The sequence below is a fragment of the Sphaerodactylus townsendi genome, linkage group LG07, assembly GCF_021028975.2.
Source record: "Sphaerodactylus townsendi isolate TG3544 linkage group LG07, MPM_Stown_v2.3, whole genome shotgun sequence".
Classification (NCBI taxonomy): Eukaryota; Metazoa; Chordata; class Lepidosauria; order Squamata; family Sphaerodactylidae; genus Sphaerodactylus; species Sphaerodactylus townsendi.
Genome location: NC_059431.1, coordinates 47,825,378 through 47,846,571, shown reverse-complemented (window position 1 = coordinate 47,846,571; position 21,194 = coordinate 47,825,378). Strand labels below are relative to the sequence as shown.

The window sequence follows — 21,194 nt, the reverse complement described above, 5'->3', positions numbered from 1 at the left end:
GGTGTGTGTTTGTCTGGGAATGGCCAAGAGGTCTCTCACCAGCGAGTTTGTGCCACCTGGGGCCTTGTTGCATACCATGGATCACATGCTCTTTGGTTGCCTGCACAGCCCTCAGCATGCCTCCATGCAGGGCTTGCACTCCTCGTGCACGGCAGCTCCAATCACATGTTTGACACCAACAAACTCCTGAGGGCGGGTTTTTTAAATTTTATTTTTGCATTTGAACATAAAAGAGCAGAACTAGGTAGACACTGGGATCCAAAAGAAGAATTCTACATCAAAAAAGATGCAGTATGTGGTCAATGAATATACAACTCTGCTTTAATCTTTTGGTGGAAAAGAGTATAGACCTACATTTGACCCACTTAAAACTTATTTCAGGTTAAATATGAACACATATATAACTATACCTTAAAAACTGTTCATCCCAAAAATATGCAGAAGTACTGTAGAGGAGTTCTTATAATGGTCTATTGTTCTAATAGCAGCTTTAAAACTGCTGCAAATAGCAGAAACAAGAATGTATAAAGTGAATTTCCTTTAGCTACATAGAGGTCAAATGAATTGATTCCCTAGAGGAAGAATTAAACTAAAACAGATTTAGAACAAAAGCTGGCAAAAGGGTATTTTAAGATACCTATAAAAATCAATGGAATATATCAATTGAACAACCTACAGCATTTCAACTACGAATACTGCTCTATAATATTATCCAAGAGTTTAGTCTACCAAGAGTTAGCATTTACTTACTTAGCAAATGTTTATGCTGTCTCTTCAGATACCTGCTTGAGGTAGCTTACAGCTTAAACAATACAATAAAACTATGACCTTTTCTGCAGGCACAGCTTTCCACAGTTTTCCCAGTGGCCAAACTTTGTGTACTGAAAACATTTTCTGTCAAATCATTCCTCACATCTCTTTTCCCAACATCATTTTGACGGTTTTCCCCCTTGTCTGTTAGTTGCACTTATTTCACATGCTACTGCTGAAAACATATCATTCCTGATGGTGGTGGGATGTCATCCACAATGCACAAGAATAGGTCCAACATGTGTTATTATACTGTCCGAAACACAGCTTAGCTAGAAATAAATTTCTAGACCGGTGGCTGAGAACTTGTGCTGATCATACTGATTTATCAACCATGGTAACTTTGTTAGATAATGAATCTGCAGAATTACTGGAAGCGCTAGCTAACTTTTTGTGCTGTTATTAGCAAATGGTCTTAACTATGTGGTAATTGTATTTATAATATTTTTTTCTTTCTAATTATGCCATTAACGGTTTTCTTATCTAGTAGAAATGGAGGCTGAGACATTTTTTAATTACCTCTTCAAAATGTAGATGTGAAGTAACAATAGAGTGCCTGTGCAAATGGAAAAAATGGGGAGAGTTATTCTTCATGAGCTAAGCTGCAGGGACAGAATCTTTCATTAAAAGGCACATTTTGTATTCTACCTTTACTGGTAGCTGAGGGAAGAATATTACATCTCGCAAGAGTTAATGCTCGATGCAGTTTGGGCTCTGTAACCAGATAGAAATATCTAGTCATAGTGTATGGTTTCAATGGTATGCCCAAATGCAAGGGAGAACAGTGTTTATTTGCCTGCAGCATCAAATAGCTATACTCCTGATCATATAGTTTCTTTTTGATGGACAGTTTTAGCTCATTAGCATTCAGTAAAGCCAATGCATCCAAGGATATGTCCAATTCATGAAGTTTTGCCTCAACAAAGGACCACTATTCTGTTTTGGTTATGAAAGAGAGAGCCTGATAAGTAAGACTTTTGTCACATCTATTAAAGCACAATCGTATAAAAAATTGGAAAGTCATGCATGATGCTCTCGTATGGAGTAAGTGTTGGCCAGTCTCCAAACAGATCCAGGATATGGGACAGAATGTGGTAAGCCAAGAAGAGGAAGCACGACTGAACTCTTTCCATATCACAACTCCATGATTGAATCCACAGTGGGATTCCATACAGTAGTTACATGGTAATTTTAGTGTTAAATGTCTTAATGGCTGCAGGTATCAATTCATGCTTTTTTGTGTGAAAATAACAGCTTTGCAACTAAGCTTACTTGATTCGATAGCAAATTTCCTTTGGATAATCCAAGAGAAATTATAATAAAAGTGCAGATCCAGATATTTGAAATGTTTAACCTGTTCAAGCTTTTCATTTTTTATTGGCCAGCTAAATGGTCTCTAACAACAAGCAAAAACCATGGTTTTCGACTTGGCAAAATTAAGGGACAGGTTGTTACCACTAAAATACTCAGCACAGCATGCCAGTGCATGATTCAAACCAACTTTTGTGCGGGAGAGTAGTGTGGCATCATCAGCATACAAAAGTAAAGGTATGCTCAGATGATTAAGAGTGGGGCTATGTGAGAGATCCTCCAACAAAAAAGAAGCCAGATCACTTTTTAAAAGGTTAAATAAGGTCAGGACCAAGACACAGCCCTGTTTGACACCTTTATTGATTTGTTTGCAAGTGTACCATCAAGTGAGCATTTAACTGGACAGGTGGTATTATGATGTAAGGCCATTAGGAAGCAAGTAGCCTTTTGTAAATTCCTAAGCTGGCAAGTTTTTGCTATAGGAGGTCTCTGGATACAGAGTCAAAAGCCCCTTTTAAATCCAAAAAGGCCACACCCAGGGATGACTTACTTCTGCTAGTGTATTTTGTAATTAAAGTCATTTCTATTATTAAGAACTACCAAATCAAAATGGAAGCCAAAACAACTACTGGAGCAGGCACCATTATTTGAAGGAACAGAAACACAGACCCCCACCACCACCACCACATTTTTCTGCCAAATTTGATCTGCATTAACACATTATCATTATTGCTGCGCTCCCCGACTACATGCAGCAATTACTCCTAGTACTCTTTTCAATCATACCTTTCAAAATCATTCTCTGCTCTAACATGACATTGGTATTTATTTATTGATTTTATTAAACTTCTATACCGCCCTTCCCCGATATTAAATTTGATATTAAATTGATAACACTGATCCAATCAACTATGCTAGTTAGCATCTCTGCCTCAGCATTACATTACTAGTTTGATTTGACAAAGAGAAAAAAAATACAATCACTTTTTGAAACAAGGGAGGAGGGGGAGGAGAAAATGTCTGAAGGGAAGGTTGGATAGCTACATGGAACATGGATAAGGGCCAGGTGTATGCCCAAAATGGAAGCTCCCCCCCCCAAAAAAAAAACTTATTGGAGTAGGCACCATTACCTGAAGGAACAGAATCACACAGCCTACTCACCCACCCACCCACCCTGTCCCAACATAGAAGACCATATTTTTGACCAAATTAAAGCTGCAGTAATTTTACCACTGCAGTACCTTGTCAATTTCCTCCTGCAAAAGCAACTTTTCTTGTCAATTTCACTCACACCCAACTGCAAACACAGTGCATTAACACATAGTGTAACCTTAAGGTAACACTACAAATTTAAGATGAAATTGATAAAGCTGATATTGAAATTGAAGATGAAATTGATAAAGATGGCTTCCTCCTGTGCCCCAACATTATAGTGTTAATGCCATATGACAAAAATACTTTAAAAAATCTTTTGAAAATGGAGAACAAGGGGGAACAGAAAATGTTTAAAGCAGAGATTGAGCAACTACATGGAAGGAGGCACAGATAAAGGCCAGGTGTTGGTAAAGAACATTTCAGCAAGATGGAACACTCAAGAGAAGCTGATTGGGAAGTGGACTGAAAACAATACATTGCAGTAATAGACCTCAGGAAAACAACAGAGGAAAAAATGAAGGGAAAACATTCCTTGAATCAAATGGAGGAAAAAGCATGCAGAATTTTTTTAAAAAATGTGTATATGAAAGTGTTCCCAGCCTGTGCCTTTGGACATAACTGTGACTCTGTTCTCATGGGGGGTGGGGACTTCTCCCCCGCCCCTGGACACGCCAGGCCACCGTACAGAGTGGGCGGGGCTACAACAGGAACTGGGAGCAGTGGGCTGCTTCAGTGCCTGCTTTCTAGGGCTTGCTCAATCCCTCGCTGTGTAGGAGGATGTTTTGGCGCCCCCCCACGTGACCTCAATCGATGCGCCGGGGGACAAGGGGTACCCCATGTCCCTAGGCAGGAACGCCAGTGGGTGGGGAATCCGACCGTGAAAGCCTTCAACACTACTTTCTTAACTTGGGGTTGCCAACACACCCACAGCAAAGTGTTGCATCCCTAAAAAAAAAAAAGTTAATGGGTGGCAACTTAAACTGCTTAAGGCAAGGGGGCAAAAACGTCACCTAGAAAATACCGGTATGCATCTATTTAAGGAACACGACATTTTCCCCAAGACTATTGGCGACCCTCGGCAACACCCAGCAAAGCGTGGCACAGAAACGGAAATGAACACTTTGTTTTGTGTTGGTTATCCGTCGTTTTCTCCTCCCCTCCACCGTCAAATCCTCAGGGGCTCAATCTTCATCCAAAAGCATTTTCAGATAATGTTACCTTGGCCGATGTCCGGGGCACAGATGCCGGCTGGCCACCACGGGAGCTCATGGTTTCCCAGAGTCTTGTTTTGAGCCGCTATATCCCGCGCAACGCGTTTCCTAGGCAGCGGGTCTCTACAGATACATACAAAGCCCCGCAGGAAATCTGAGGGGGGAAAAGGAAAATATTCTCAACAAGTTTTCAATATTTTATTCTTACGATTAAGTAATTAAACATCTCAAATCAAAAATCTTTAATAAATATGAAAGCGCAAATTCGGCAGGGACTACCGTATTATTGCTTACAATACCTTCAAGGACTTGTCAGGAAACAGCCCCGTTCTAGTAACTAACACCGCCCATTTAACAAAAGACAGTTTCACGTTTCGCGCATGTGTAATACGCGGCTGTGGGGATGTAGAGTGCGCATGCGAACGCGGAAGTGGTCGACCGAACACAAGGGCTGGTAGTTCAGAGTTTGAGAGGGGTGGACTCCAACCCTCCGTTCCCGCTCGGAGGGTGGGTGGTCAGACGAGGCCATGGGGAAACTCAACGTCACTTTGCTCCGGTACCTTTCCCGGGACCACTTTCGGGTACTGACTGCGGTAAGAATCAACTGGCGATCGTGTGCCCACCCTGTAGGGCCACGTGTGCGTGTCGTGATCTTGCAGGGCTGGCGCTTCACTTGCCCGGCGGCCGGCCAGGCCGAGCCGCCGGGACCCTCTTCGCCCGCCCTGCTCCTTGCAGGGCGGGCGCTTCACTCGCCCGGCGGCCGGCCAGGCTGAGCCGCCGGGCCCATCTACGCCTGCCCTGCAGGCGGGGGGGTGAGCGGGCGGGGGGGGCGCGAGCGAGCAAGTGGGCGGGGGAGCGGGGGAGGGTGAGCCAAATGGCTCTTTGAGGGGTAAAGGTTCCCGACCCCTGCTCTAGAAGGTACAAAATGCAGCTGCACAGGTCTTTACTGGAACACTATGGAGGGCTCATATTCAGCCAGTGCTCTACCAGCTGCACTGGCTCCAGGTGGAGTACTGTGTCCAGTTCAAAATTTTAGTACAAGCATTTAAAGTTCTTAATGGTCTGGGACCACCATATCTGCAAGACCACTTCTCCCAGTGTCTCATAGAGAGCATATCACTCTGCTAATAACAACTGACTGGTAGTGCGTTACCCGAAAAGTGTCCAGCTGTCCTCCACTTGAGCTAGAGCTTTTTTTGGTCCTGGCCTGGTGGAATTCTCTCTCCAATGGGACACTAGGATTTATATCAATTTTGCAGGACTTGGAAGACAGAGCTGTTCCACTAGACATTTAGTTAAGAGTAATGACAGTTCGATTCATCTTCCTGGCCCCCCCCCCCCCCCCCTTTCACCTCCTATTATTTCAACTGTTCCATCCTGGTTTGTTTGTTTATGCACCAATCTGATTTTATTGTGGGTTGTTTTAGTGTGTTTTAAATTGTACTGTGTTTTAGGAATACATTGATAGCCACTCTGAACCTGCAATGGCAGGAAGAGCAGGTTACAAATCAAATAAATGAATGAAATGAATATGTGTATGTGTTTCTGCTGACATAGGACATGAATCTAATGAAATCTGCTGTAGTTCATAGGTGCTCATGTGTTTAGTCTTCAAGATGCCTCAAGACCACTTTTGGTTTAATTGCAAAATGCAAATGCTCTCCTGAAATGAGGGTGTTTTTGGATACTAAACTACTGTTGAGGTGTCAAAATGCCTAAAGCAGTAGAGAAAGTAGAAAGCTTTCTTTCTTGTTTTTGTATCATTTACATTGATGTATAGAGTTGTCAAATTTGCATACATTATGGAACAAGGATGGCTTCTGCCACATACTAACAGAATGGTAACTGTGTCTGTTTGCTGCCAAACATATGTAGCAAACTGGAGTTTTCAGTCCTCTATCTCTGGATGCCTGTGTGACCCATTGCTGTTTGGGGAAGGGGTGTTTTGAAACAACTGATACTTGTGTGTCCTTCAGTGAATGGGCAGGGTGAAATAAAATGACTCATTCGACTGAGGGATATTGCTGCTTGCCATTGAATAAGGGTTTATAGATTGGAGTACCACTTGTAAAGATTTGGCCACTTCACTACAGCTTCAGGAGGGCATTGTAAGTCTTACATCTCATTATGATAATGGAGATAGAATTTATTTTCAGTATCAGTCATTTAAAAACAGTATGATTTTTTAAAACTTACTTTAAATTGTCAAGTCAGTAAGCTACAGTGGCATGGGGCAAATATAAAAGCTGTACAAAATTAAGGTCCTGGAAAGGAAAACGTGAAAGAGAGTAGACATGAGATGTGTTTGTGTTTTAGGCAGTTCTAGGTCACTTCTCCAGAGAACTTGCTTGGCTTATGGAGTAACACATAATAAAACAGAAATCATGAAAGTAATTAACAACTAAAAAACCAGTATGTTTTCTCAGATTTTATTTTTCTGTTTCAGGTGGAAATGGGCATGAAGAACCATGAAATAGTTCCTTCAAGCTTGATTGCATCTATTGCTAGTTTAAAACATGGAGGGTGTAACAAAATTCTGCGAGAATTAACAAAGCATAAACTCTTGGCTTATGAACAAACCAAAAGTGAGTATCAGTTGTACAAGCAAGCAGTTAATATTGCTTCAGTAATTTCTGTTAACAAATGTAACTACTAATAATCAGATGAAATCAACCTTTGCAATCAACCTTTGTATTCCAACACAGAAAGCCTGCAGGTAATTCTGAGTTGTTGCACCAAGTACAACCTCTATCAGGCTAATGTATACCGACTAAGATGGTATGGTGGTTGGACTCAGATCTGGAAGACCTAGGTTTGTACAGTGTCATGGAAGTTCACTGGGTGACTTTGGATCAGTCACACTCAGCCTAACTCTCTTGACGTGGTTGTTGTGAGGATAAAATACTGAGTTTTATGGGGAGGAAGATAGTATTAAGGAGAGCATATGTTCATCAAGTGCTAGAGATAATATTCCAAAGGTTATAGAGAGAACTGAGCGAATAGTTCAGAAACCCAACAATGGGAGGGAAAATAAGAAGCTAGGGGGAATAAAACATGCCCTTAGGTGTCTCTACACTAATGTACAGAGCAATTGTTGTTTCCATCTTCAAAAAGGGGAAAAAAGAGGATCCAGACAATTACTGCCCAGTCAGCCTGACATTAATATCAGGAAAGATTCTAGAGGAGATAATTAAACAGACAGTCTGTAAGCACTTACAAGGGAATGCCATGATCACTAAAAGTCAATATGGGTTTCTCAGAAACAAGTCATGCCAGACTAATCTTATCTCTGTTTTTGATAGAGTGACAAGTTTGACTGATGAAGGAGATGCTGTGGATGTAGCATATCTTGACTCCAGGAAGGCCTTTGACGAGGTCCCCAATGTCATTTTTGCAAGCAAGCTAGTAAAATATGGGCTAGTCAATGCTACTGTTAGATGGATTTATAATTGGTTGACTAACCATACCCAAAATGTGCTTACCAATGGCTCATCGTCATCCTGGAGAGTAGTGACTAGTTGGGTGCTGTAGGGTTCTGTTCTGGGCCCAGTGCTATTCAATATTTTCATCAGTGACTTGGATGATGGAATAGAAGGGATGCTAATCAGGTTTGCAGATGACACCAAATTAGTAGGGGTAGCTAATACTGCAGAAGACAGGGTCAGAATCCAAATTGCCTTTGATAGATTAGAGAGCTGGGCCAAAACTAACAAAAACAATGTAAGATACTACACTTACACAGAAAAAATGAAATGCACAGATATAAGATGTGGGAAACCTGGTTTGGCAACAGTACGTGTGAATGGGATCTGGGAATCTTAGTATACCACAAAATGAACATGAGTCAGCAGTGTAATGCAGCAGCCAAGAAAGCCAATTCAATTCTTGGATGCATCAATAGGATTATAGTGTCTTGCTCAAGGGATGTAATAGTACCACTCTATTCTGCATTGGCCAGACCTCACCTGGGATACTGTGTCCAGTTCTAGATGCTGCAATTCAAGAAGGCTATTGACAGGCTGGAAAAGATCCAGAGGAGGGCAACCAAAATGGTAAAAGGTCTGGATTCCATGCTGTATGAGGGGCAGCTTAGGGAGCTCGGCAGAGAAGAGAAAGTTAAGGGGTTACATGATATCTATGTTTAAATATTTGAAGGGATGTCATATTTGAGAGGGAGCAACCTTGTTTTCTACTGCTTCAAGGACTAGCCAAGGATTAATGGATTCAAGGTGCAGGAATGAGATTCCACCTAAACGATAGGAAGAACTTGCTGACTGTAAGGACTGTTTAGCAGTGGAATACACTGCTGCAGAGGGTAGTGGAGTCTCCTCCTTAGCAGGTTTTTAAACAGAGACTGGATGGTCATCTGTCAAGGGTGCTGTGATCATATATTCCTGCATGCCAGGATTCTGTGACAATGTTGTAAGCCACTTTGGATTTCTTGAGAAAAGGAGGACATAAATATTTCCATAAATAGATATGACCACTGCAAAATGAAGGCTGCCTTGCTTTAGAGGACTGATTACTTTGTTACAATATTCTCAGTTTAGGAGTATAATTCTCACACAGGAATAACCCATTGTATAATTCACTTACTGATATTTTAATCCTACAGCTGTCCAAGGGTATCGATTAACTAGCGGAGGATATGATTATCTTGCTTTGAAAACTCTATCTTCTCGTCAAGTTATCTGTTCTGTGGGAAACCAGATGGGTGTTGGCAAAGAATCAGGTATTTGCAAACATGATGACTTTTTTTGGTAAAGAAATCTAGTGGTTCCATTGAAAAGATGACAGTTCATGAGCAGGTAGTAATTTCATTTGTCTAAATAGCATCTGAGATTTCCTGTGATTGTTCAAGTATTTAAGTTGAATGCAGGAGGCTGCTTTATATGGTGTCAGAGCATTGGCCTGTCAGTATTTGTATTGTCTACTCTGACTGACAGCAACTCTTTAGGGTGTTGAGGGTACCTAATGATGCAGGGAATTGAATGTTGGACCATCTGCATGCCGTTTCAAAAGTCTGGTATGCCTAGCTTAATTGGATGAACCTGGGCATGACATAGTAATGGTAATATTGCCGCTGTTCTTGTATTATGCACTGTTGTGAAATCTTCCCAATGACTAAGTAGGCGGTACTGGAATACTTACAATACATGTTTATAGAGATTCTAATGGATTGCAAATTTACCATACTTTAAAGATATTTATATTGTTGCTAACAAAGAAGAGGAACAGCGTGCACTGAAGTTGCATAGGCTTGGAAGGACGTCATTTCGAAACTTAAAAAATAAACGGGATTACCACAAGCACAGACACAAGATGTCATGGCTCTACCTGTCGCGTCTTGCTGCAATGAAGGAATTTGCCTATATGAAGGTATCATTTGTTCTCCTCTGGTTCTCCTATTTCAGAGTGGCTACAATTCAAGTTGAAAGAGATAGAGGAGTCTCTTCCAGATTCCTGGCACAATTCACAGTTATAGGTTTACCACACAGTTCTTGACTAGTATTGCCTGTTTAATAGGTTGTCTCCTCCCTATGTTCCTCCCTAATCTCTGAAGATCATCCAGGGGTGTTTCATTAATTGCTGTGTTGTTTGATAAGGCAAGTCAAAGAAGCACTCCAAGATTTTTCTGTTTGCACTTTCAGTGAGCAACTTTCACTTTTTCAACAAGCCTGTTGGTGCAAAAAATTCCTCATTTCATATATACATAAATGTCTGACTGTCACTGATTCATCATGATCCAGGAATCATGGTGGATAGCCCAGTGTAAGCATTGGTTCATTGTGCAGCAACAGTGAGAAGGTAGACTTCATACTAAGGATTATTAGGAAAGGGACTGAAACCATGTCCTGATGCTTTTATACTAAGTCTGCCACATGGGATTTGTTGTAATACTAAATACAGACCTCCTGCCTCAAAAAATGGTTTCCTAGGGCTAGAAAAGGCAGAGAGGGCTACCAATATTATTAAGGGATTGGAGAAACTTTCCTTTCAGAAAAAGCTAAAGCAGCAGAGCTTTTTAGTTTGCAAAAAAAGACAATTAAAGTGACTATAAAATGTTTTTTTTATTTAATAAAACAAAATCTGAAGTCACCCACTGTGATTGGTTGAAAGGAACAACAGGTTGAATCCAACATCTCTCTTCTGCGAAGTGAGCACATGTTCTCTGGCAGATGCCTCAGTAGAATGGAGACAGATCCAATCCAGTATATTTACTCAATTCATTGCCAAAGATTGTGGTAAAATCCACACGCTTAAAGGGCTTTAAAAACAGATTAGACATGCTCATTGATGGCAGGTCTGTTGGCTGTAGTAACTGTGACAGTTTCATGGAATCATTGAGATGAATACCAGTTGATGGTCAACAAAGAGGACCTGCTACTTTTGTGCCTTCTTTGTCTGCCTTTTTTAATGCATCTGGTTGGTAATGTGAGGATCTGGATGGGCTAATCTCACAGAGCTGCTCTTGTGTTCTCGCAGAGTGATAGATTGTCATGCTGCCTGTTTATGTAAACCATTTTAACAAGTACTTAGTACTAAACTCCTTATTGTTACCATATTTACCCCAAAGGAAGGTGAACCCTAATGCAAGATGTCCCTCTTTTAAAAAAAATCTAAAAGGAAAAGAAGGATGATGCTGAATTTACGACAGACTAATTATCTACCCCATTCTGGCATCAGATAAAAGGCGCAGGAGCAGAAAGAAGAGCATGGCCCCTCCCAACTGGCTTGCTGGGCTGCAAGCTGGCCTGTGAACCAGCTGGTGTGGGGGAGGTGGTCACCCACTGTCTTAATGCCTTCTGGAAATGGCTTTCAATCTTACCAGCTGGGGGAGGGAGAGTTGTGCTTTTCTCTCTGCTTTTGCATTTCCTAGGCAGTGCAAGAAGGTTCCAAGGTGAAAGAGGACAATAACTCTATGTGCACCTGTATGGAAGATGATCCCTTTTTTGAAAAGCCAAAAAAATGGGAAAAGTGACTCCTTCCTTTCAGATAAAAACAGTCATTTTGGAGCAGAGAAAGTAAGAATAGAATATCTTGAAATGCTTTTCCTTTTTTTTTTTTTTTACTTTTTCCAATCCAGGCTCTATATGATAGGAAATTTCCTGTTCCAAAACCCTGTGACTACAATAGACATGCAGTAGTAATGGCACTTGTCAGCGGCTATCCTTTGTAAGTCTTGACATTTCAACATCTCAGTTAAACTATTGTTCATGATATGAAAGCACATTTGCTTAGTGGTACTCCGGTGTAGTAATCAAGTTGATGGACTTCCAGAGAAGAGATCTGGACAAAACAGTGGAAAGAGCTGAGAATCTGTTTATTCTGAGTTACAGTTTAGAAATCATAGGCAGTATGTTAAGGTAGTAACATCCAAACTGCTCTCATTTAACATAAACCATATTTTAAAACAATGAGTTAATGAAGGCCTGTCACCAGTTTATAAGCTCTGTTGAAATGCTTGCATGCTTGAGTTGCACATGTCCATAATGCCTTTGTACTTTTTTAGATTTATTAATTATTGAAAAATATTAAATACATCTTTCTAGAAGGCTTTTCCATGCTAAAGTAAGTATGAGGGAGCATATTTCAGTAAATCTTGTGAAACAGAACTATGGAAAACATTAATTAGAATATATTGTTTTTTGAAAGGAGATCCTAAGTAGGGGCTGCTAACAACATCCCATTAAGCTTCCACAAAACATTGTTGCTTGAGGTTGTTGGCAACCCTAATCCCAAATGAGATCTTGTTTTATAAAATTACTCAAGATGGCATTAGGTTCCTTTTAAAATAAGCTTATAGCTCTTCCTCAGTCAGAAGGTTACTCAGTGAATTTCAGGGTTAGATCTAAAGTATTTGCAAGTGGATCAAGTTCCCAGACAAGGTTTTTGCTGTCTTCCAATGCCAGTTCCTGTCTTGGAAGTACCCCAGTCTCTCTCCCCCAACCCCTGTAAAACCACTCATGAGGATCAGGGGGACTTCTGGGAACAGCGTTCATTGTTGCATGGACAGGGGCAGCTTATCAGATGCACAGAACACTTATTAGAAGCACAAGACTGCTGGGGGTGGGGAAGGCTGTAAAAACTCTCTGCATGAACACTCTCCATTATAGGTGTGGTTTTTTTTAAATTAAAAAAAATCCCATCCAGAAACTAATTGCGCTAATAGTTCTTCAGGATCTAGCTCTCTGCTTTTAAGTGTAGCGTTGTCGTTTCGGGTTTTTTCTTAGAGGAAATTTTTCCCTTTTTTTGCCCTCACAACTGCTAGAAAGAGTGTTGCCTGATTTTAGATGCAGGTATGCCCTTGTCTAAGTGTGTACCTGTTGGCCTGGTCATAATTATGCTGTAGTTGCTGATTGCTATTTTATCAATTCAAGAAGTTTTCTTTTAGCACATAGATTATTTTTATAATAACAAGAGGAGTAATCATCACTCAGGAGAGGAATTAAGGTTGCTTAGTGGCAGTTTCATTTTCTCCCCTGGAATTTTTAAACAACTGTGTGCAATCATTGAACTTTTCACACCAAAGTGCTGTGTCATGCATTTGCACAGCTGAAAGCAAAAGTGTGCAGTCTGACCTTAATTCTTATTCCTAGATTAAAAGTAAATCAGCTTTATTTGGGAAAAAGTCACATTATAAGTGTAACAATGTTAGCATCTGGTGCAAGCTGCTTCCATCAAAAAGGAATCTATTCTAAATCTAAACTGTAAAAAAAAAAGCAAAATTCATTTCCCAATCCTTTTTATAATATCTTGAATATAAAGCATATAAAGTTCCTTAAAACACATGGTACACACCTGTGGCCTCAAATGTGTACAGATCGCAGACAGGATACGCAACAGACATTTTGAACAAAGCCATGCTTGGAAAAATAGCACAAAATAGGACATCTTTGCTTTGAAGTGGTGGTGGAGACCTTAATCTTACTGTAGCATGTTGGAACACATTTTAAAGATGTAATGTGTGCATTAGTGACTTCAGCAAGTAATACCCCCAGTGCCCTTAGAGACCCAGACTAGTTAATCTTCTGAGTAAGACCTTTGTATTGCTCTCAGTTTTTTGGTATTAAAATAACGTTTTGGTTTCCAGATCTCTTATGTTCACAACTGTAATATCCTGAAAACTTGTGTTCATGTCCCTAAAATGTCCTATTGAGCAAACCATTATATGGAGTTTGTTTGCTTAAAACCAAAGCACTATTGAGAATTTCTAACTTGAATAAAATGACTGAAATTAAAGAATGTTCAGGAAAAAATTATTATAGCCACCATGAGAGCAGACCAATTTTAAAAGACTGAATTAGTAGTAAAACTGAATTAATGTAACATTTTCTTGTATTTGGCATGGAAAATTCAGAAAGAGACTTGGTTCAAATGCATATGATACTCCAAACAGAATTGGGGGGTGGGAATGATGCTCCAAATAGACTAAAATATTCTGAAAGCAACTGCATGAATGGTCACTTTTATCATGTTGTTGTTGTCCATCTCTTTATGCAAGATGCAACTACCGGTACCTTTCTGGGTGGCAACTGCTAAAGATCAGACTAGAAGTGATGAATGGATCTTCCAAATAGATCAGGGCTGTTTAGCCCTTCCAGTTGCTCCAGAGCAGTTTCATAAATCTAAATCAAATTCCACCCAGTGTTGTTAAAAGTCTGGAAAGGGACGGTTACTTTTGTTTTAAAAATCATAATTTGCAGCTAATCTAACCTCTGAGCCCAATGCTGTTTCTTCTGTTTAGATTTGGGTGTTTCTCTTTTAATGTATGTTTAATAAACTAGTGATTCCTTGTTACTTAGGTGTCAAGTGCATCAGCTCAAAGATCCTCCCTCATTATATAATGAATTAATGGAATTAATTGTGAAGCTTGCGAACTATGGCTTGATTCATGGTGACTTCAATGAGTTCAATCTCATGCTGGATGACGAGGATCATGTCACGATGATCGATTTTCCACAGATGGTGTCAACCTCTCACCCAAATGCTGAATGGTATGTACAAAGCCTGTTTGTATTTCCAGAATCTGGCTATTTGATGATGACATTAGCAAAACCTTTAATCTCTTCTGCAAGCAGTAGAACTCCAGCATAGCTTGTGACAGAATTAACTCGTGTACGTGATGGTAAAGCTGTTCTGCTGGGAAATTGTAACTTGGTATTTTAAAAGTCAGTTAATCACTATAATTTCTTTGTTCAGGTACTTTGATAGAGATGTGAAATGTATTCGTGATTTCTTCATGAAACGCTTCAATTATGAAAGTGAGCTCTATCCAACTTTCAAGGATATCAGGTAATTCTTATGGCATGATTAGAAAACGAGCTATTTTGCACATTTCAGATCTTCCCCCACTTAATCCTCAGAGGGGCCTTTGCCAGAGTAACATAAAGAGTGAACTGCACACCTCTGTAGATGCAGCTACAGCATTCTAATGTGATTTTACAGCATGTTCTTTAGCTGCCACGGCTACATGAATAGCTTCTGGTGCCTGGATCTGTATAACTGATGGAGGGTTTGAATCGCATCATGTTTTCCAGCAGATATGTTCCTGGAACAATGATTTCTTTATAAATGACTTGCCTTAACACACTGTTCAAAATAAGTATTCCCCAGTAAATCACTGCAGGTGTTCAGGACAATTATTACTTCTGATGTACTAGAAGTGTTGCAAAACGTTTACCTCCAATTTGTGCTGAAGGCAGTGCAAAAATTTTGATCAGGCAAATGTGATTCCCTTTAATCCTACAAAAATCAGCCCATCCAGACTTGCAGGAGGAGTGTTTTTACATGATCATCATCACTCTGGTTTTTGCTCAGGATTTCTCATAATAGAAACGTTTGTTTTGCTTAGAAAAGTATTATGATAGTTGATCTCCTGTCGTTCCTCTTCCCAATTGTCTTCTCTCCTTTCCTTTTTTAAATTAAAAATGCTGAATTACACTTGTCTTACCAAGACACTTATTAATTTTGTCTGCAATTTTTAGCTGATCATTGAGCCCAACTGTTTCATGATCCTGTCTCAAGACTCCAGGTCTTCTGCCTTTGAGCATCATTTTCCAGAATCAGGATGTACACCAGCATATAACATAGTGGTTCTTTTTTTTTGAAAAGTAAAAACCTAGGCCTACAATTCCTGGAGAAAGAAGTACATGTGAATGAGAAATGTGCCACAATTAATATTGGGACCACAAGCAACAACTGTGATGTGTTGCTTAGTTTAGATAGTTAGTTTATTGGATTTAATATGTTGTCCTTCCCTTCCAGGCTTGGAGTGGCTCACAACATTCCAACAATATAAAATATTAAAATATCAAGAGTATCAATATCAAAATATATCTGCAATTCATAATTATAACAATCACAGGACAGCAATAAACAGTGTTCAGTACCTTCGAGGGACTGATGGTGGACTCAAAGGAAATAGAAAGGGAGGCCAGATGACACCATAGCTACCTCAACCATATGCCTGGTGGAACTGCTCTGTCTTACAGGTGCTGTGGAACTGCCTATGGTCCTGCAGGGTCCTGGTCTCATTGGACAGAGTGTTCCATCAGACTGAGGCCAGGACTGAAAAAGCCCTGGCTGTGGTTGAGGCTAGTCAATGATCTGGGCAAATCTTAAAATTACATTGTGATTCCAGTTTAGCAAAACCAACAGAGTGATTTAAGCAGCTTCATTCTAAAGACTTTCTAAACCTATATGGAAAACTAATTTTTCCTTACCTTTTCTTCTACATTATTAGGAAGGAATGTTCTCTTGATGTAGAAATTGCCGCCAGTGGTTACACTAAAGAAATGCAGGAAGATGATGAACTGCTTTGCCCAGCTGGCCTTGATAGTGAGGGTCATAAAGCTGAGCTTTCTCCACCTGTACAAGATGCTGAAGGGAAAAGGGAATTATATTATGGAACAGATGAAGAGACAGAAGGAGACGTCACAGACGAAGTAGAAGACCCCTTTGAAGACCAGTTTTCTGGAGACTTGGAGCCAACCAGTGAAGAAGACAGTGCTGATGAAAGTGAGCAGAGTTTAGATTTGAAGGAGCTTTGCTCTGCTTTACAACCAGTTGAAGGGCAAATTATTGCTGCAGAAGACAGGGCTAAAGCTGTGAGCTCTGTAATTGATTTTTCAGAGGATAAAAAGAAAATTGAAAAATCCACCGAAATGGAAGATCAAATAGGTCAAGGAGAAGATCCTGCTGACAAAGAGAATGAAGACAAATGCCCTGATCTGGTTGACTTGTCAAAATTAAACAGAGAATTTAGGCCTTTCAGGTACAGATCTATATTGATCTTTGGGGGTGGGGGGGCTGCTTGTGTGCAATCTTTGTTTTTCCCTTCGAAGAGATGTTTTCCCTTTCAAGTGCTAGATGTATTTCTTTTCAGATGTCGTGCTTTGAATTGAAAACAACCTTCTTGTTTCACAGCTTAACCTCTAATCAGCTTCTTTTTGTCATGACAGTACTCAAAGACTATAATGACTACCGTGTTTCCCCGAATATAAGACAGTGTCTTATATTAATTTTTGCTCCCAAAGATGTGCTATGTCTTATTTTCAAGGGATGTCTTATTTTTCTGTGTTCTGTTCGTCGGGCATGCTTCCAAACAAAAACTTTGCTATGTCTTACTTTCGGGGGATGCCTTATATTTCGCACTTCAGCAAAACCTCTACTACGTCTTATTTTTAGGGGATGTCTTATATTCGGGAAAACAGGGTAGCTTTATTGAAAACCACATTACACTAATTGAGTTGCTTGTTCTCAGTTGCTACTTCTGCTATTTCTGCATTGACATTTCATTTTTGGCAGTGTCATCAATGACTGTTCTTGTAGACTGAGTTGCAGAATGTCTCCTGAACTTCAGCTTCCAGGTTCTCCTTGCCAGCTCTTTGCATGTTGTGCACGTGGAAAAACTGATGCACATCAGCAGAGCTATTCTTTGATAACAAAACAGCTAGTCTAAATGTTCACTGCCTTAGTCTTTGTTTTGTTAAATAAAATAAGCAGTTCCTCAGCAACTCATATAGGAAATTGAAATGGCAAAAAGGGCTTGACAAACACTGCCATGTCCTACAGTGCAGGAGAACAATACTTGGTACCGCCAGTGAGGGCAGAGTAAGTATCCAGAAAGATGAAAAGTGGGGGAGGCAGCCCGTGTCAGCCTTTCTGTCTACTGGCAAGTAATACTGATAGAAATCACTGAAAAGCATCCCATGCAATTTAGCAGTACTTGTGCAAGAGTCATTTCCTAGTGAATTGGGCTTATTTGAAGGCTACATGTAATTGTTTCACCTGGATTGTTTTGGGAGAGTTTATTGGCTGACTGAAAACATATAATGCCTGTATTGCAGAGATAATGAGGGCAGGTTTCACATCAGTGACCACAGAACAAGAACTACGAGTGTCACTTCAGTCGGCAGTGCTGGCAGTCGGTCAACAATTCCTCTGGTAAGCCTGACATAACGCCCTTAAGAAACAGTCCACCAAGAACCTCTCTTGTACTGCTCCTGTTTGTTTCACCGGAACTCATGTAGGAAACATTTCTTATGAGCTGCTTCTTGATGGATTCCCCCACACACATGCATACACACACACATGCACCTTTCTCAGTTAAACTTTTATTTTAATTTTTGAGGCACTGGTCAGTTCAGGATCCTTGGGGCACAAAAAGTAGCTGGTGGTATTCTTCTGAAGTATCAGCGATGGCAGTACCTCATCTGTGGTTACATTCCATGACATGGTTTACCTTCTAATTGAATCCAGCTCAATTATATCTTTTGAAAGAGCTGAATATTTGAATTTGAGATAATGAACTGTCATCATTGACGTTAAGATCATTAATAATGGGATCCTTAAAATACAACATTTTCTAAAAATATTCTTTAACTTTATCTAGTTCCAGGATAATGCATTTATTGCATAATTCCAAAGTGCCACTGCTTCAGCAGCTACTGAGTGGCCTAAACATTTTGTCAAAATCTCTAGATTATTCAACACTGTCAAAGAAAATCTTTTTTCCCTCCAAACCAGCTTCATTGGCACTTTCACATGCCCTTACAAAACCTGACAGACCACTGCCTCCATGCAGTTATATAAATTACAGAGTGTGGGGAGGATGCAGAGAAATGAAATAAAAGACAGATTTTCACCATACAAGATAAAAACAGCCTTTGTTAATCCTAGCATACAGCTAGAGAAGATGAGAGTGTAACAGAAAGTGCTGTTTAAATTTTTTATCATGGGAACACTTAGGCACAGAAACATTTGGGAGGGGCCTCTGTTGTAGATTAATAAAACTTTGCAATTAGAGATCATGAACACCATCAGAATCTTCCAGCATTATAACACTATCTCAGTCAGACTAGAGTTTTCTTTTTGGATAGAATAGGTGTGGAGGAGAGCTGAAACTTTCAGTGGATGCCCAGTATGACTCTCTTCCCCACCCAGCTGGATCAAGAGCTATCTGACTGACAATGGGGACCATTCTTTCTTTGTTCATTACCAGCTGGGAGACCTTAGGAGTTGGCCTGAAAGGCAAATAAATTCCTCTCTTGCGGTCCAGGGATTTGCTGACAAAAGGGATGGACCCTAAACAATATATTCTTTGTCTCCTGAATTCTTAAAATTCCTAGTAAGCAATTGCTGCTAGGCTGACCAGGAGGACAGGAATACAACAGAACTCTTTTCTGAAGCAATCTTGAGTTTTGAAAGCAAGTTAGCAGCATTAATAATTTCAGACATGGATAATGTGTACGAAAAGCAAGCAAAATGGATCTGTAATGGTGTTGTGTGATTTTTTTTTTTAAGTAAGAGCTCTAAAAGGTAAGTATTCTAATTGTGCATTAAAAGCCCTACTGCTCAGTCCTACAGAATGTAAGGACACTTCACAGAGTCATATTTGGAGACGGAACATTTTTGTACATCTCTTTAGAGTGAAAAGTACTATGTCTTGCTAGCTGTTCCCAGGAGAATTTGTATTAGGAATTAAATGTTTTAAACCTTATTGACTTGTATTTTTCTTTAAAGTGCAGGTGAAAAATTAAATACAAAGAGTGTGATCTAGTGGCTTGCTGAATTTGCCTCTCACATGCATGAGTCCTATTTATACAATTCCCTCACCTGAATGGAAAGCTGCATGTGCAGACTGGATCATTACCAGAGATTGTGAGCCATCACAATAATTCTGTGAATGTGAGCACTGTTATCTACTGTGTGCTCAGATGTGAGTCTGGTAATAAATCAAGACATGTAGCTGTTACTAATCCATTTAACAAAGAGCTTAGCTGCTGATATTATTGGTTATTGTAGTTCTATCATTCAGCTTAATTGTGTGTATCTTTTCTAAGTGTAACCTTTGCTCAGTGGGTGCTAAAAACAGATTTATATAGAACTGGGCAGGGATGCTCCTCCCATACCCTGTGCCAGAGTTCTGTAATCCTCCTAAAGCTAACATGTTTTCTTTGCCTTGTTTGAAGAAAAATTACTGTGCACAGCTGGTGAGCAATATTGGTATAGGTGGTCAGGAATCTATTACTGTTCTCAGCCACAAGGGGGAACATCATGTTGCCAGCCCATTTCTCAAATCAGTTAAGACTACTTGAATATTACAGAGCAATATGCTTTTCCTTCCTTCTGGGTGTGAGCACACTTTGTAGCTCAGATTTTGGTTGTGACCTTAGTCCAAGAGCATTGCTCTTGGTTAAAAGCTGCTAAGATCCGGATTCATTTTCTGAAGTGTCAACTACATTATACTTCCTGCTGTGAGTAACTGCGTTTTAGGTGTGTTGTGTCTCACAAACAGTACTGATGTCCAGTTTTTCAAACTGTCTTACAGGATCTGGTAAAACAGAAGATAAAACGTCAGTTGACTAAACAGCACAAAGCTGCTCTCAGACGGCGAGTGCAGAAAGGAGAAGCAAATGTTTACACCAAGCAACGTCGGGAACACATGCACAATATCAAGTGTAGTGTAGATTCAGCTAGCTTCTGGGGCTGACTTTCTGTAGAAATATCATTTCTTCTTGCTTTGCATCACATAAGTCAGTGAAAGAGGCGGTTCTTTTAACTGAGCTATAGCATTTTGGGGGGGGGGGGTTTCCTTGTAAATAAGTATCGTTGAAAGCTGTGTAAGACTATGTTAAATTTAAAAATATTAAAAGCCAACCTACAGGCTGAAACAGAAGGCCTTAGCAAGTGATGTGTAAAGTTCTGCACGTACTCAGAGAGACTTTTAACTTCAAAGAAGAGACTCCATGAGTGTTTTAGAAAGTCTTCTACATTTTAGAAGTGGTTTGTCACACCACTGTTTGAGGAATGTAAACACAAAGTCTCTTTGGAGTTGCAGAGAATGTAAATCAGTGCAGCCACCAAAGAAAATAAAGTGTACCTATTGTATTCAAATGTTTTGATTTCATCTATTGCAAATTGAATAAAAGAGAACGTTTAGCTGATGTACAGTGTGATCCTTCCTATACTTTTTTAGAAGAAGAGTGGATATATATCCCCCCTTTCTCTCCTGCAGGAGACTCAAAGGGGCTTACAATCTCCTTGCCCTTCCTCCCTCACAATAAACACCCTGTGAGGTGAGTGGGGCTGAGAGAGCTCCGAGAAGCTGTGACTAGCCCAAGGTTACCCAGCTGGCGTGTGTGAGAGTGCACAGGCTAATCTGAATTCCCCAGATAAGCCTCCACAGCTCAAGCAGCAGAG

General features: G+C 40.1%; 2 protein-coding genes across 8 annotated transcripts in view; one reads left to right on the top strand and one right to left on the bottom strand.

The window, feature by feature from the left end:
* Positions 1 to 4,829, bottom strand: part of LOC125436328 — a 62,378-nt gene extending 57,549 nt beyond the window's left edge. For all 3 annotated transcript variants that reach the window (XM_048503222.1, XM_048503223.1, XM_048503224.1), the window contains exons 1-2: positions 4,787 to 4,829; positions 4,495 to 4,641 (exon numbers count right to left, since the gene is read on the bottom strand). In XM_048503222.1, coding sequence (XP_048359179.1) covers positions 4,495 to 4,545 — 51 coding nt within the window. In that variant the 5' untranslated portion in view covers positions 4,546 to 4,641; positions 4,787 to 4,829. The remainder of the gene's footprint in view (positions 1 to 4,494; positions 4,642 to 4,786) is intronic.
* Positions 4,830 to 4,869: 40 nt separating this feature from the next.
* RIOK2 (RIO kinase 2) lies at positions 4,870 to 20,938 on the top strand. 5 transcript variants are annotated; one of them, XR_007245050.1, is made up of 11 exons: positions 4,870 to 5,080; positions 6,934 to 7,072; positions 9,103 to 9,219; positions 9,691 to 9,866; positions 11,575 to 11,663; positions 14,294 to 14,485; positions 14,691 to 14,783; positions 16,234 to 16,764; positions 17,840 to 17,936; positions 20,323 to 20,587; positions 20,641 to 20,938. XR_007245050.1 is itself a non-coding variant. In XM_048503228.1 (11 exons), the coding sequence occupies exons 1-11, from the start codon at positions 5,015 to 5,017 to the stop codon at positions 20,482 to 20,484; spliced, it is 1,548 nt and encodes a 515-aa protein (XP_048359185.1). In that variant the 5' UTR covers positions 4,870 to 5,014; the 3' UTR covers positions 20,485 to 20,938. The 5 variants fall into 5 exon arrangements, 4 of the variants coding, with proteins under 4 accessions (XP_048359185.1, XP_048359184.1, XP_048359182.1 ...); XM_048503228.1 differs by having other exon boundaries at positions 16,234 to 16,508; positions 16,623 to 16,764; positions 20,323 to 20,938; XM_048503226.1 differs by having other exon boundaries at positions 4,896 to 4,962; positions 4,999 to 5,080; positions 20,323 to 20,938.
* The last annotated feature ends 256 nt before the right edge of the window (positions 20,939 to 21,194 follow it).